The sequence below is a fragment of the Silurus aristotelis genome, assembly GCF_946808225.1.
Source record: "Silurus aristotelis genome assembly, chromosome: 5".
Lineage (NCBI taxonomy): Eukaryota > Metazoa > Chordata > Actinopteri > Siluriformes > Siluridae > Silurus > Silurus aristotelis.
The window spans coordinates 2,108,100-2,124,677 of record NC_139578.1 but is presented as its reverse complement, the minus strand read 5'-3'; the positions used below and the strand labels follow the sequence as shown (position 1 = coordinate 2,124,677).

General features: G+C 38.4%; 2 protein-coding genes across 3 annotated transcripts in view; one reads left to right on the top strand and one right to left on the bottom strand.

The window, feature by feature from the left end:
- The window catches only part of asip2b (agouti signaling protein, nonagouti homolog (mouse) 2b), a 217,644-nt gene that overhangs the window by 83,347 nt on the left and 117,719 nt on the right, over nt 1–16,578 (bottom strand). The gene's annotated exons all lie outside the window — the stretch shown is intronic.
- On the top strand, nt 390–14,785 carry ddr2b (discoidin domain receptor tyrosine kinase 2b). Of its 2 annotated transcripts, XM_083540741.1 has the most exons (18): nt 390–450; nt 2,554–2,648; nt 4,380–4,482; nt 4,696–4,924; nt 6,002–6,149; nt 6,643–6,745; nt 6,845–7,028; nt 7,313–7,553; nt 7,712–7,777; nt 8,776–8,912; nt 9,015–9,213; nt 9,313–9,533; nt 10,845–10,966; nt 11,067–11,264; nt 11,519–11,753; nt 13,324–13,473; nt 14,296–14,684; nt 14,732–14,785. In XM_083540741.1, the coding sequence occupies exons 1-17, from the start codon at nt 437–439 to the stop codon at nt 14,428–14,430; spliced, it is 2,580 nt and encodes an 859-aa protein (XP_083396867.1). In that variant the 5' UTR covers nt 390–436; the 3' UTR covers nt 14,431–14,684; nt 14,732–14,785. The 2 variants fall into 2 exon arrangements, with proteins under 2 accessions (XP_083396867.1, XP_083396868.1); XM_083540742.1 differs by lacking the exons at nt 390–450; nt 2,554–2,648 and adding an exon at nt 3,991–4,236.

Here is a 16,578-nt window from a genome sequence, read left to right as displayed (position 1 = left end):
CTAAGACCTTGATTGATTTGTGGGCCAAATCTTTGATTTTCAATGATACATTTTGGGAAAAACTGTAAACATGAGCAGATGAGTACCTGGTCAGCTGGTCCTTCGAACCATAAATACATCAGAATTTTAGAAAACAAAGTTGCGATTATTTTTTATTAATTCCAGGAAACAATTTCGGAATTAGAAGCACCATGGGATTTTTCAACGTTTCACACTTTACTGCATAAGTGGCTTAGTAAGTGTTATGTCTATACTATGCCTTATAATTGAAGCCTTATGTGAGGATCTCTTTTTTTTCTGCTCTCTCTCTCTCTCTCTCTCTCTCTCTCTCTCTCTCTCTCTCTCTCTCTCAGTGCTGATTTGTACAGAACAGGGCTACACTGAGTCTCAATGGACTAACATTCAGTTCTGAAATTCCTTTTCGGAGTCGGAGCATATGGCACACAAGTGGTACGTTTCGATGTCAGAATTTAATATTTTAACATTGTTGACTTCTTGTGTTTGTTAATGATATTGTTAATGCAAAAAGATATGTACAAAGAAAATTGTACAGATTGGTAGAGTAAAACAAGGATGCAAAATGCATATGTGGTAGATTAAGTAGCTGGTGTGTATGTGTGCATATGTCTTTGAAATGCTAGTTGGAAAATGAGAAAACAATATTTTGATGTGTTTGATATTAAGATTAATAATATTCTTATCACGATACGGACTGTACAAAAGGTTGAGCCATGCTTGAGGTACAACATGATCATTTTTCATTAGTCATATATAAATCCGCACATTTTTTGTTTGTTTGTTTGTTGGTTTGTGGTCAGAGGACGGTGATTAGATAATGGTGACTTGTTAGGGAGGAAACAGCGGTGAACTGAGTCATTTCTTCTAAAAATTATGCAAAATGAGCTCATTGTGCCCTCAAAACCGTGTCCTTGACTGGAAAATTGTGGGGACATTTGGACATTCTGCTAAACAATCTCAAGACAGCAAAATGTATGCAAATTTAAATATATTTTATGTAGGTTTACACTATGTATATGCTAAATAGAAAAAACTGGCTGATTCGTTTTGTATAATATTCTGTCAAGCTATTTTACATGATCACAGCAATGAATATAAACAGAAAAAAAAAACCTCCTATCAGATTAGCGATCTAGATCATATGAGCAAAACATCCTGTCATGTACACTAATACCTGCTACCAAACTACAATTATTAATGAACATTATTTTACTGAAAATTATAAATATGACAGTCTGTCAAATTCGCTCATGATTCTGGTCTGAAAAAAGATTACTAGACTATTATTATTACAAGGTTTTAAAATCAAGAATTAAAAGAAAAAAAAATCTGTGATTAAAAGAAAAAAGAAAGAAAGTGACATGGCTAATATTATCACTACATCCTGGTTTTATTTATTTTTTGCTAATGCTAGCCAACTGACTAACGTTCCTAATGAAAACTATTATGAAGAAAAATATTATGATCATTTAAGAAGATGACTTGTCAGAAATCCGGCCACTTCATCCACCTTGCTAATGTAAACTGTAAATTCTAGGTCAAATCATGCTAATTAACTGACTTTTATCAATATAGAACATTTGAAATTGGGTCAGATTTGTTATAGAGTATATTCTAGGCAAAACTAAACAATAATTTAATAAATAAAACGTATTAAGATTGATAAATATGACCTATATTAGCGACCAGGTTAGCGACCTGACTGTTATCGGTGGAAAATATTAAAATCTAAAAACATGACATAAATTGTTGTCATCTTAGACATCAGATCAGTTCTGTTTTGTGCATGAACAAAAATATAAAATGTATAAAAATGATCAATAATCATAACCTGCTAGCTGCCTACTGCTAGCAGGAGCTCCTGATATACAGTATAATGCTATCTCCCAGACTAATAAAAACATCATAATATGTGAATATAACCAAAAATCTTTAGATATCCAGTCAAATTTTCTCATGTATAAATGATCTAAATCATTTTAGCCCAAACAATGAAACAAATAAGAGTATTATGATGATTAATTATGTCTCCAAAAAGCTTTGTCAAAATTTTGATTGATTTGCTATTACTTGCTAACTTACATCATCAATGAAATCAATTTATCTTTAAATATGACCAAAAAATAAAAGGATTCATAAATGTAAATATTTATTATAATTCTCTCTTGTAAATCTTGTCAGGTTTCCTGGAACCAAAAGCTAGCTGACTTGTCATTAAGGAACGCTTTAGTCTATAAGGATGTCCCGGAATTCTGTCAGGAATCCTGTCAGATTAGCTATTATTAATAGTCTGAGACATTTCTAACAAAAGAAAATTGAATATTAGGATGTATAAATATGTATCATAAAAAAAAAAAGAATCCTGTCAGGTTATCTCCCATTAGCTTGCTGGTGCCTCTCCTGCTTGAAGACATCCGTATATAAGGGCATACACACATTCCCATATATTGTTATAGACTAAAAGACAGACGGATTTATAGGTTTAATTTTCTTTACACAGTCACACATTTTTGTCGTATTATTTTTCTACTCCAGGTGGAGCGATTGTCCTCAGAGTAAAGCATCTATCATGCGATGCTTCTTCGCTTTGCTCATCTTCTTCGGTGCAGTGAGGTCACAGGTCAATCCGGGTAATGTTCTATATATATATATATATATATATATATATATATATATATATATATATATATATATATATATATATATATATATATAAGATATTTTCATCTTGTGAGCAAACCGGGTTTTGACATCACCACTCTCATGCATCACACTGTCCCAGCACTCTATTCATACTAAAGAAGACACTGGCTATTTCAGTTTAGTCACTAAAAGGAACATAATCTCGAATATATTCATTTATTATTGGGCTAGATTTTTTTTTACATTTCATTGTGAAACTATAGACTCGTGGTACCATCTAGCACATATATGAAGACACGTGTATGCACTAAAGGAATTTATTTTCAGGCTAAGCAATAATAAATAAAGTGACTTTATTTACTGTAGGTAGCGCCTCTGAAACAAGTCGCTGGCAAAGTCTTTTGCGTCTTTTTTAACCTGGAACAAGGAGGTCATTCACCTGGACCTGGCGCATAAAGGAGGCCATGTTGGGGGGTCCAGTGACCGTTTAGCCTGCCAAGGTTAACACGACGAGTGGAGTCACTGAGTTTATGATTTTTTTTTTTTCGACTTTTCCAGCAACCTTTCATAGTCCGGCATGAAAAAAAGCATCACAGGTTAAAGGGTTTGTGTACCTAGCAATGTGGTTAGCATCATTTAGCTATGCATGTTAACAATTTTTAGTGGTGGGTCTGGATGTAAAATGTAGAATTTATGAGTGTGTTTCAGACTATTTGATGAGACCTGACTACAATGTCTCAGGACCACATTTTGAGATGAGTATGGTTCCCTTTCGAGTCTGGTTCCTCTCAATGTTTCTTCCTTATGCCATCTCAGGAAGTTGCCACAGCCACTATTGGCTTGCTCATTAGGGAAAAACTTTAAAGAAACAAACATACATTTTTTCATTACCGCTTTATTTGTGTAAATCTACGTTGACACAATGTCCATTGTTAAAAGCGCTCTACAATAAAAATGAATTGAATTGGATTGAATAAATTTTTAATGAACTCGGATAACCACTTTTACTGTGGTGAGCGGAAAAGCATCTCAGAACAAATGCAACATGAGGTGGATAGGCCACAGCAGTTAAATATGACATCAGGTTCCACTTTGTCAAAAAAGAACATGAATCTGAGACTACTTTAAGCGCAGGATAATTAAAACTGAACAGTTCAAGGAAGGACAATTAGAATTTTCCAGTATAAAGTAAAACAGACAGTAGGAACAATTGAAATTAACCCCAAGTTTTGTACATTCAAAAATACAACATTAAAACATTAGTTTTAGTTCAGTTGATGTCTCGTGCACAACTTTAGCTGGTTCCTCTTTTTTTTTGCTGGCCAATAATATAAAGACTCTCTTGTGTCCACGGTGAGGCCTCCTGGAAGGTATTCGGTATTTGGGTGTTTACCTTTGGGGTGTGGGCTGTGTGAGCGGTGCGCCTGTTTTCACCCACAAAACTCCTCGAAAGTCTTAAACAAAACCACCCGTTATACTCCGTCCGACATATAAAACAGTTTCTTTTCAGCCTTGTGTATTAGCGTATACACAAAGAAAGAGGGAAAATAATGGCATTTATTAGTATGAATTGAGGTTCAGAGCAAGTTGCTCTGAAAAAAATGTCGTAATTGTTGTTTAAATTGTAGGATTCATTTGAAAAAGGTAATGGACTTAACAGAATTATATAATACATCCTTGTGTGTGTGTTGGGGGCGGTGGGTGTTTGTGTTTGTTAGCTACATGCAGGTATCCACTGGGGATGACTGGAGGCAAGATTCAAGATGAGGACATTTCAGCATCCAGCCAATGGTCGGAGTCGACTGCAGCTAGATATGGCAGGTAAATGCATATGCACACACAAAGAGCTTCACTGACTCTGGAGACTCTTTCGAAAAATTATGTCTGAATAAACATTCTGCAGAAACATTCAGGATATCAATAAGTACACAACAAGTTTGAGCATCGTCTGAACAAATCCTAGTGTCTTAGTCTAATTTTCCATTCTCATTGTATTTGCATCTATGTTTCTTTTATCATGATCTCTAATCAAAGACTGGATTTTGATGATGGAGATGGCGCATGGTGTCCAGAGGCAAATAGTCCCCGGAGACGAATGGAGTTTCTGCAGATCGATCTACGCATTCTGCACTTTGTCACCCTGGTGGGCACACAGGGGCGTCACGCAGACGGCGCGGGCAACGAGTTTGCACAACGTTACCAGATTAAATACAGCCGCGATGGCTCACGCTGGGTCTCCTGGCACAACCGTAAGGGCAGTCAGGTAAGATGGTGGCTTTGAGGACAAAGGTATGAGATCCATACTTACCTCATTGTGATCTGATCATAAAAACTTAACTGCTCAATCGTTCAGCAAGCCACCAATCAGGGTCAAACGCTCACTCTGTTTAGAACTTGTTTTGATTGCCGCTTGGTATATCTACTTATTACGAACATACAGTTCAGCATCAGTTCAACAGAAAGTAGAACATTTTGAGAAGAATAAATTATGGAAGAAACTCCTGACTCGAATTCGCCACAACCCCCGTTGGCCTTATTTACAATTTTTTTTTTAAGTGGTTAAATCATTCTATTAATAGATTGGTACGCTAAGTGTAACATTAGAGTATTTTAACATAAACTGAGTTGATTAAGTGAGAGTCTTGTGACAAAAATGATAATAAGAACATTATAGCCATAATAATTCATAGGTCCCCTGGTGGTCTAGTGGTTAAGATGCAGTGTTCCCACCGCTGCGACCCGGGTTCGATTCCCGGTCAGGGAACCATCCCCAGCCACTCTTAGTGCCGGTCCCAAGCCCGGATAAATTGGGGAGGGTTGCGTTAGGAAGGGCATCCAGCGTAAAACATGTGTCAAATCAAACGTGCGGAGGATCCGCTGTGGCGACCCCTAACGGAGAAGCCGATAGGAAAGTTTTTTATAGCCATAATAATTCATAGTACTTTAGATACTTAAGTACATTTAAAGGCAAAAACCTTTGTACTTTTACTCAAGTGAAATTTTTTTAAAGGGACACTTTTTCTTTTACTGGACTGGATCTCTACTTTAACTCAACTACATGGATTGTGTACTTAGTCCACCACTGTTTGACAGCGTTAAGATTCAATTATGATTTAAAAATGACTATGACTGAACCTAAAGATCATCACTTGCATTCAGGCCGAGTTGGAACTGAGTGGCTCAGGGGTTAAGTAGACAACAGTAGCAGCTGGGATTTAAACCTTCTTAGTCCAACATCCTTAACCCATCATTGTATAATGTTCTCTCCAGCATTTGAACTTTACAATTGTTTGAGGTTTTGGTTTGACGCAACTAGACCTCCTCTTTGGCTTCTTTTCAGATTATCGAAGGCAACAAGAATGCATACGACATAGTGCTGAAGGACCTGGAGCCTCCAATCATCGCCCGCTTTGTGCGATTCATGCCCGTCACCGATCCCACTGCATCTGTGTGTATGAGGGTGGAGCTGTATGGATGCGAGTGGCTAGGTCAGATTTCATTCGAATGCCCAGTGATAACTGTGTTCCTAAAGGAATAATCCTGCACATGTTTAGACTGAAGGTTTGGAATCTTGTGACAGACTAGACAGTCGATTATGCATTACACATTTTACAGCCATGTTACAGAGACCCTGGAGCACAAAGGGTTAAGGGCCTTGCTCAAGGGCTTCAGGAGTGGCAGCTTGGTGATACCTGAGCTTGAACCCCAGACCTTCCGATCAGAGCCTTAACCACTGGGCTACCACTTCCCCATAATTAGCAAAGTTGGTATAAAAATACGAACCTTTCACAAACTAAGCCATATTCACTTAACTAGCCATGACTTTTGTCCATTCCAATTCAAATCAATTAGGTAAACTGACAAAATATACCTCCAAGCTATTCAAAAAACATTTCTTGGATTAAACTGATGTTTTCATTATGCATCAAAAAAGTAGATTTGTCTGAATAGTTATATTCGAGGTTGGGTTTTTTTCTTCAGATGGCCTTGTGTCCTACAGCAGCCCTGCTGGTGAGGAGATGACCATCGGTGGAAAGCAAGTCTATCTCAATGACAGTGTGTACGATGGAGCCGTTGGTTACAGGTGATAATCCAAAGACACATTTGTCCTCTATCTTCTGCACATCAGAAGTTTAATATGTGTACTATATCACAAACAATGCAAACGAATCATATAATTCAGCATGGCAGAGGGTCTCGGGCAGTTGACCGATGGAAGCTGGGGTCTGGACGATTTTACTCAAAGCCATGTTTATGGCGTTTGGCCCGGCTATGACTATGTGGGCTGGAGCAACGCTACCTTTTCCAGCGGTTCTGTGGAAATGACATTTGAATTTGACCGCATCCGAAACTTTACATCGATGAAGGTTTGTGTGCAACTCTCCCTCAGTTACTATATACTTTATTTAAAAAAATTTATTTGAGTTTCAAAATTGTATGTCCAACTTCCAAAAACAGGCAAATTCTTTGATTATTCACAATAAAAAACACACAATTAGAGGACCTTAACTTCTTGTTTTTACCAAGAGCAAAGCAATAACTAATTGTATGATGTTACTTGTTCCTAAACACAAACAATATATTTATAATTTTGATATCTCAAAACCATTTCATTTCATTTGATACCATTCTTCTTTGCTTATCCTTAAAGGTTCACTGCAACAACATGTACACATTGGGGGTTCGAATCTTCCAGAAAGTCGTGTGTTTCTTCCACTCAGAATCGGACTGGGAAGCCAAGCCTATTACATTCGAGCCCAAAATGGATGGTTCAAGTCCCAGTGCTCGGTTTGTCACAGTGGCTCTGGGGCATCGCATGGCCGATGCCATTAGGTGTGAATTTGCCTTCAGCGACACTTGGATGATGTTCAGTGAGGTTGCTTTCCAAACAGGTAAGGCACAAACATGGGCTTACTGGACTGCTTGTAACATATTCGTACCAAGCCAGGAAAAATATATGCTACAAATGTTCATAATGCTAATACTAACAAAGCAAAAGAAGCTGGTAAATGATTTGAGATTAAAGTTGATTTTGTTTTTCTAAATCCAGATACTGCAATGTATAATACTTCTCTTGTTCCAACGAAACATGGTCATCCTACAAGCACACAGCCAGGTAATGGATTTACTAAGTGCATTATATGTTCTACTTGCACTATTAAACAGACAAGAAAAATGGGAGACTACATGCTGGGGCAATAATAAAGCCAGGTTGCTTTTGGCTGAATCTGGTTTTTATACCTAAGGTCATGAACTAGCCTATTGAATTGCAGTGTGTCGAATCAGGGGCTTTCTATAGCAGTCCTCGTGACTGGTGCAACTGAACCAACTGTAATCTTTCACACAGGAAACAGATGGGATATCAAATGCTTTTCCACTTATAAGAAGACATAAAATGCGTCGGAGATTTTATCATGGACAGCAAGTTAGAACAAAGAGCAAACTTTCTGTGTTTGTAATTCTGTGTGAAACTGGGCAAATCTTCCACAGAGGCGTTTGACGTGGCATACTTTAAAGTGTTTTGAGTGCCATGCGCTATTCAACAGCAGAAGAACATCACTGGAGGACAACCAGAAAACAGGAAGACCTTTAACAAGCTCAACCCACAAAAATGTCAAAACTATTTGGCAACTTGTGCATGATGATCATCGGAAAACAATCCACATGATCTCACTTCTGCACCATCCTACTCGCCATATTTGGCTGCTGCAGACTTCACCCTCTCCAGCTCAAAGATCCAGCTCAAAGGTTGCCGTTTTGACAATGTCGGGAAGACGCAGCGTGAATCGCAGAATGTGCTTGACACGATTCAAAAAGAAGACTTCCAGGATACATTCCGGAAGTGGCAGGAACACTGGGAGCACTGTATTACTGTGCAAGGGTACTATTTTTAAGGTGATAGTGTGTGAACGTAGTTCATAAATAAAGTACTTGCTTGTAAACAGATCTTATCTCGAAACTTTTTCATACCACCATGTTTTTTTTTATTTTTCCATGACATCAAATCAAAAGTAACTAAAAAAGAAATGAGGCTAATAATAAACCAGAAGCATGAAAATGTAAGCAAAACAATTTATATGTTTTTACTCTTTGTTTATTTATTATTCACACTAGGACTCAATCCAACCCATAAGATCGATGACAGCAGCACACGTATCCTCATAGCCTGCTTGGTGGCCATCATCGTCATCCTGCTGGCCATTATCATCATTATCCTCTGGAGACAGGTCTGGCAGAAGATGCTAGAAAAAGTGAGTCTTTACATATCCAAAAGTTGCTTCCATGATGAACAATAAGTAATATGCTAAGTACTGTAAGTAAGCTGTTATGAAATAACCGTATCGTGGTGTCAGGCCTCACGACGGATGTTGGATGACGAGTTGAGGTCTCGTCTCTCGGGCCACAGGGAAACTTTTTCTCACCATCAATCGTCCGAATCTAGTGATTCTGAATCGACCTGCACATACGAGAGAGTTTTCCCACTGGGATCCGAGTATCAGGAGCCGTCTCGGTTACGGAAATCACCAGAATTTCGGGCAATGGAAAATCTTGGTGAGGGGCAACAGTTCTAATTCTACCCTACAACCTCTACAATCTAAAATTCACGAGATCCAAGAATGTATGTTAACTATTTGAATACTCGTTTAACAGCAGTCATGTCTGACTCGTCTGACCGACATACCCCCAGCACTAAAGATGACATCCCTCCCTATGCAGAGGCAGATGTAGCGAGGCAGCAGAACTCAACCAGCAGTCATTGTTATTCTGTTGCAGCAATCAGCATGCCTCCTGGACGAGACGAAGCACTAGAGGAATTTCCCAGAGAGAAGCTGACATTTAAAGACAAGCTTGGAGAAGGCCAGTTTGGAGAGGTCAGTGCAGAGTTGGAGCATTCGAGTTTACAGAGCAGGCAAGATACAATCACTTTTCCAAAACCAAGCTTGTTTTTAAATTCAAGCTAGACCAGGAAATATAAGAAACCACTAACCAAGACAAGGAATCCAGCAGATCAGGAACCTTCAGATGATTTGTTTTCTAGGGAGTCAAAAACTCTTCTGCTCAGATCCTTTTTTTCAATGGTTGTTGAGAGGAAATATTCTGACAAAAGAACAATGTGAGAATTTATTTTTCTGTCAGACAATGTTCTTATACACTCCTATGAACATCAGATAAGATAACTTAGCATTGGATTGCCCAGACAGTAAATGGTTTGTAAGGATTTTCTGTCAAATCAAATTCCTACCAATCAGTATTTACCTAGAGCCATGGTTATTTACAAGATACATGCAAGTGGCTTACAGCCTGGTGGCTTCCATATTGAATAGATATACACCAATCAGACATAACATTATGACCACCTGCCTAATATTGTGTTGGTCCCCTTTTGCTGCTAAAACAGTCCATCAATAAGCCTTGTTTCATCAATTTGCATCACATGCGTCAATGATCCTTGGCCACCCATGACTGAACACCCCACAAGAGCTGCAGCTTTGGAGATGCTCTGACTCAGTCATCACAATTTGGCCCAATTCAGTCATAGTGCTAAAATGTCATAATGTTACGCCTGATCGGTGTAATTGTCTGACCCCTTGGTCTAAATCATAAATCGAGGACTTACTTACATTCCTCTTTATCTGTTTGGTGGAGGCCATTCTACAGCACACCACAGCAATGTGGAGGCATCACTCTTGGGACTCATAACTTTCATCCACTATGAGTCCTTAAGAGTTGTAGAATTTGCCTCGTTGAAGAAATCGTTTTTATTACATAGACAAAACGAGTGGGAGAACGACATGCATTTTGCTTTGTTTTCTTGAACTAGCCAATTGTTCTTGCAGTGTGTCAGATCAAGGGATCTGTAAAACATTCCTTGATGTGACTTGTACAACCCCCTATGATTGTAGCCAATTGATTCTTAAACCAACCATTTGGACCAAGTCTTTTATGGAAGAAAGACACTGACTGTTCACAGGGTGTGTCAGTGTTATAACTAGGGCTTACAGGTGTTTGCCAACTCTCATGGGTATTACTGAGAGGTCTATGACTGGCAAATTAAGAGACTAGTAAAACAAGAAACAGTGATACTACAAAAGGTGGTAACAGATAATAATAATGATCAGGGGTGATGACAAAATGCTTTGCCTGATCTAAACATGCATTCCACTTAGTGATGGTATCTGCAGGTTCACCTATGTGAGGCCAAATGTATGGAAGATTTTATGAAGGAATATGGCAATGATATCAGTGACGAGCCTATCCTGGTAGCTGTAAAAATCCTCCGAGAGGATGCAACCAAAAACGCAAGGTACTTGTACACCGCCAAGAACTTACTGTATTTCTAAAACCTGCATAGAAATCTAATTGTTTTTTATTCAATTCATATGGAATTTAGCAATTTTCCACAGGAATGACTTTTTAAAGGAGATCAGGATTATGTCAAGGTTAAGAGACCCCAACATTATTCGCCTGCTGGCTGTGTGTGTGGAAAACGATCCCCTGTGTATGATCACAGAGTACATGGAGAATGGAGACCTCAACCAGTTCCTCTCTCACCTAGAGCTTGAAGATTTGGTACAAGAGCAAGAGCAGACAGCCACCATCAGGTTGTTTAAATGTTTGCAGTTTATACACTTGCTTGGGTGGAATAATGGAGGAAATATATTTATTTTATTTACTTACATTCTTATTTGATTGTCTCAATGGCTTAGAAGTTCCTGCTTTGAAAAAAGCTATTCATTGCATGTTTGTATTAGCATAATATTTTACATCTTCTTTCCACACTACCAGAAAACTGACTGTTACACTTTACCTTGGTATGACATGCAATAAATGCATTATAATCTTTTTCTCCGTGCAGTTACAGTGTCCTGATCAGCATGGCTGCCCAAATCGCTTCGGGTATGAAGTATCTGTCTTCTCTTAACTTTGTGCATCGTGACTTGGCCACGCGTAACTGCTTGGTGGGGACAAATTACACCATCAAGATTGCAGACTTTGGCATGAGCAGGAACCTGTACCGTGGAGATTACTATCTCATCCAGGGCCGAGCCGTGCTCCCTATTCGCTGGATGTCCTGGGAAAGTGTCCTCCTGGTACGATTTCCAGGACAAAATTGTGGGAATAGAGTGGAAAGTGTTGTAGGTAGTAATTCAAGCCATAAGGGGAGTCTTGAAACCTATACCTACAAGTCAAGAAGAGTTAACCAAGACAATACATATTTTTTTGCCGTTAGGTATCAAATGCTGTTGGTCTGACTAAAGCCCAGGACACACCGAGTCGACAGCCAGCCATCGGGCAATGTCGGGTGGTTTTCGAGCATCAGTCTGCTTTAGTTTTTCCGGTGTGTTCCGCACCATTGTCTCTAGTCAGACATTGTCAGCTTTTTTTCACCTGATTCTGCATGTCGAATTGGCGAGAAAGAAAACTCAAATTACCTAATCATCTTATCGAATGAGCACACGAGAAAAAAAAAACAGAACTGACAAAAGCAGTATCCTGCGGAATTAACCATTTCACTCTTTACTGCGGTTTCTCCTTATACGTGTATTTCTTTCTTCATCAACTTCAAGAAGACCAAGGTCTGGAAACGCCAGTTCCGTTTTAAACTCAGCAGACAAGATTGAAAAAAGCTGCACATATCCATTATTAATAATCGTGCCAGGTTTAAACGCTGCTTGCTTTACATATTCACAGTTGTATATCTTCCTGGTTCCCTGTTTGAATGCCAAGTACAGACCACTGCCACCTGCTGGTATTGGAGAGTTCTGTTCTCTCACACAAGCTCAGAACGTACATGCTGATTGGCTGTCGGATGTAGTCTGTCCAGTGTATTCTTTTGCAACTTTTTTTGTCCCAATGCAGACGATGCGAGGAGACACGCCAGAGTCAACTTTTATAACAGCTAGTTCTTTGGCATCGGTTTGGTGTGTCCCTAAATTTACTAGACAACCAGCAGACCTAAAGAAATCACAGAAAGAAACAAAAATCTATGCATGTCATGTGACATCACTTAGAGGGCAAGAGCTTGAATTAATGTCCACATTCTTTTCCCACTGTAACCTCAGATTCCTGACAGAAGTAGAACCCAGTGTGGTATTCAATTGTTGTTGCACAGCCACGTCCAGATTTGACATGTTCCTTTCATTTACCTTTTTGCTAAGCACCAGTTGTACCAGTTGTAAAGATCTACCATAGAAGCTCTATCAGGACAAACCAATCTGGTCATTCTCCTCTGTCCTGTATCATCAACAAGCTCCAATTTCTTGCACCAATTTAGATAAATCCATGAAGCAGTCATGCTTGAAAACAAATTCTGAAATACTCAAGCTAGCAAAAATAGCACTAGCAACCATGCTGGCTATTGTTTTCCCTACACAGATGTTTGACATAAACATTAACTAAATATTTTTACCTGTATCTTTGTGATTATCTTGTGCATTTTTGCTGCTGATGACTAGTGAAAGGGGAGGTGGTAGCTTAGTGGTTAAGGCATTGGACTTTGGATCCATAGGTCGTGAGTCCAAATCCCAGCCATACCAAGCTGGCACTGATGGGCCCCTAAAAAATGCTCTTAACCCTATAGATGCCTAACTGTATGTAAGTTGCTTTGGATTAGTGTGCCTGCCATTCCATAAGTCTGACCGTACAATTGTTTTTATCCAGGGCAAATTCACCATGGCCAGTGATGTGTGGGCCTTTGGCGTGACCCTCTGGGAAATGCTCACTCTGTGCAAAGAGCAGCCATTTTCACATCTCTCGGACGATCAAGTGATCGAGAACATGGGCGAGTTCTTTCGTGACCAGAATAAGCAGGTGAGCCTCGAAAAGAAACGGGAGAACGAAAATAACTAAAGCAATAATCAGTGGAGAAGTGTGGAGTTTTTATCCATTTGTAGTTACTTTGGATGTCTACAAAAGAAAAAAAAATCACCATATCATATTTGCCGTATGTGAATGATTTTATCCCCCAAAATAATCTACAGTAATGAAACTAAAAGGGAAATACAGAACTCTGGCATTCAGCAACCTTGTGCCCTGTGATATGAGAATTTTTCCAACTGTGAGTGGCAGTACTGAGCCATGTTTCTATCAGTTCTCAGTTCTGCAAGGGTTTCATATTTATTTTCATGGTTTCGATCAAAGAAGATATTAATGTTAAATAATGTTAATGCTACACTCTATGGCCAAAACATCTGACCATGAGATTCCTATGTAAACATCTAATCCTACATTTAGTCCCCATTTATTGTTATAATAAACTCCACTCTCTTAGAAAGATGTTCCACAAGATTTTGGAGATTTGTGGAGATTCATTCAGTCACAAGGGTGTTAGTTACTGATGTAGGTGAGGTGAGAAGACCTGGGGTGCAGTCAGTGTTCACATTCATCCCAATAAGGTTGAACTCAGAGCTCTATAGCAAGAGGTTTTCCACTCCAACCCATGTAAAGCACATGTTTATAGAGCTGGCTTTGTGTCATCCAAATACCTTCTATAAAATTGTGTGCCTTCAACTTTGTGGCAACCGTTTGGGGGAAGAACCACATTTGTCTGGAAAAGCAATGACAGGAGAGACAGGCATTATAGAGGTAATAGAGCTAATACATTCCTGCGTTTAATGACTATGACTTCATCAGGTGTACTTGCCGAAGCCTTTGTGTTGTCCCGATGCCGTCTTCAGTCTCATGCACAGTTGTTGGAGGAGAAACGCGAAAGAACGGCCGACGTTTGAGCAGATCCACGCTGCTCTAACCGAATGCCAGGCTGATTGAGTGACGATTCCGAAACGAATACGCAATTCTGAACTTTTCCCCTCCAGCTTTGCATCCTAGTCACAATGTATGGTAGGAATGGTCAAGAAGTGCTGCATGTATAAATAATGTATATGATTTTTGTATGTATGTTCTTCCTTCCTTCATGAATCTCCATCACATATACACTTATTAGAACTCTGACATTATTCTGTACACTTCCTTTCAACCTTAAATAGACAATTAAACAGTCTTGACTTCTGAATCTGCAAAGTGTTCTGTCATGTCTAGCACTGCACTGATACAGTTTCTATGACAGCAGCTTTGACAGTGTTTTAGTTACAAATGATGGTGTAAAATGTATGGGAGGAGTCTTAGTCTTAGGATATAACATAGGCAAGGACGATCCCTTTTAGCTTTCAGCGTTGAAATCAACCACCATCTAAAAAAAAGCAGATGACCAAATAAAAATCAACCAACCAAATAAACAAACAAAACAAAAACAGCCAAACAAAAGCAACCAATCAAACAAAAAATAACCAACCAACAAAATTAAAACATCCAAGCAAAAATGACCAACCAACTAATCAAAAAACAAATAAATGAATTAAAATCAGCCAAGTAACCAACCTAAAATAAACAACCAAACAAAAGCAAGCAGGCAAAATAAACCAAGCACTCAAACAAAAAACAACCAACCAACTAAAACTAAAACATCCAAACAAAAATGACAGCCAACCATCCTAAAACAAACAAGCAAACAAAAACAAAAAAACAATAGAAAAAATAAACCAATGAAAGAAAACTAACATCAAACAAAATTGACCAACCAATCTAAAACAAACAAACCATCAACCAACCATTCAAAAAACAAGAAAGAAGGGAAAATAATCAACCACCAAAACAAACAAACAAACAAATCAACCAAACAAATAACAAACAGAAGTGGTTTTCTCAAACAAATAAATAACAAGCCAAAACATGATTCTATAATAAGCTGTAAACAAACAGGCAAAAAAACCCCCATCTAAACAGCATGATTATACCTCCAACACTTTAATCATTTGACCCTATAATGATGACCCCTGTTAAATTTTCAGCTGATCCAGCCTCCAAATAACTCTCAGATTTGGGGTAGAGAAACTACCCTGTGTCCGATTGGTTTTATTTACCTCCGAGCTCAAAACAAACAGGAAACTCTATTAAGTGCAATATAAAAGCACAAGGAGGAAGTGGCAGAAAGGTGAAGTGTAGAACTGAAAGTTCGAACCCTTATGTAAGGGTAACGCTTTGTGTTGAGTCAGCATTCCAGACTGGAAAACAACAACTTCGACTGCTCCTTCACGTGACTTGAATGATAATGGAAAGCAACATTTAGGTAAAAAAAATGAAAAACAAAGGTTGTCAAAAATGGTCTGGTTTGACATGAATGGTCTTTAAACTTTACACATCTTTTCTTTTCACCCAAAAGCAGTCAATCAAGATAAACCGAAGCATTTTTTGGCATCTAATAAATCCAAATCCTGCTGGAGCTTCGGCACTGACCGGGCTAACAATTTTGAGAAACTTCTAACTTTTGGTTCGTGATTTTTTTTTTAATAAAATTTCGTAATTGTATTTTTGTACAAATTTGTATTGGCGGCTTTGAGGGCAGTATTTATGATACATGTATTTTAAATATAAAATAAGATTTTTTTTTTGGTAATTTGTATTTGTAAGGGGTGATGAAAATGGCTTGTGTTTTTTATTTTTGTTGTTTAACAATACCGTGAAAAACTTTGTAAGAAGTTCTACATTATGTAGACAAAAAGAAAACGTGTTAAACAACCCAGAATATGTTTTATATTTTTGATTTTCTGTAGTACCTTTATTTAGTAGCTCCATCATGATTTTTTCAGTCGTGTTTCTTCCCATAATATGGATTTGTACAGTAGTTGGAGTAGCACTGATTAAAGCGTGTTAAGAAGCTAAAAAATGTCACGAGTGAACTCTCGACACACTTGCGACCTGCAAACCATTCCAGGTGATGACCTCATCAAACTGATGAGACAATGCTATTAGCTTCCCAAGCTGTCATGAAAGCTAAATGTAGCCACATTTTTTGCTTACAACATAATTATGTATACACACACACACACACACACACACACACACACACACACACACACA

Bases quoted from the DNA above. Each gene is read 5' to 3' on its own strand.
- ddr2b (XM_083540741.1), top strand. The intron at 6,150-6,642 runs GTCAGATTTCAT...TTTTTTCTTCAG, and splicing joins GTATGGATGCGAGTGGCTAG to ATGGCCTTGTGTCCTACAGC. The intron at 8,913-9,014 runs GTGAGTCTTTAC...TCGTGGTGTCAG, and splicing joins GGCAGAAGATGCTAGAAAAA to GCCTCACGACGGATGTTGGA.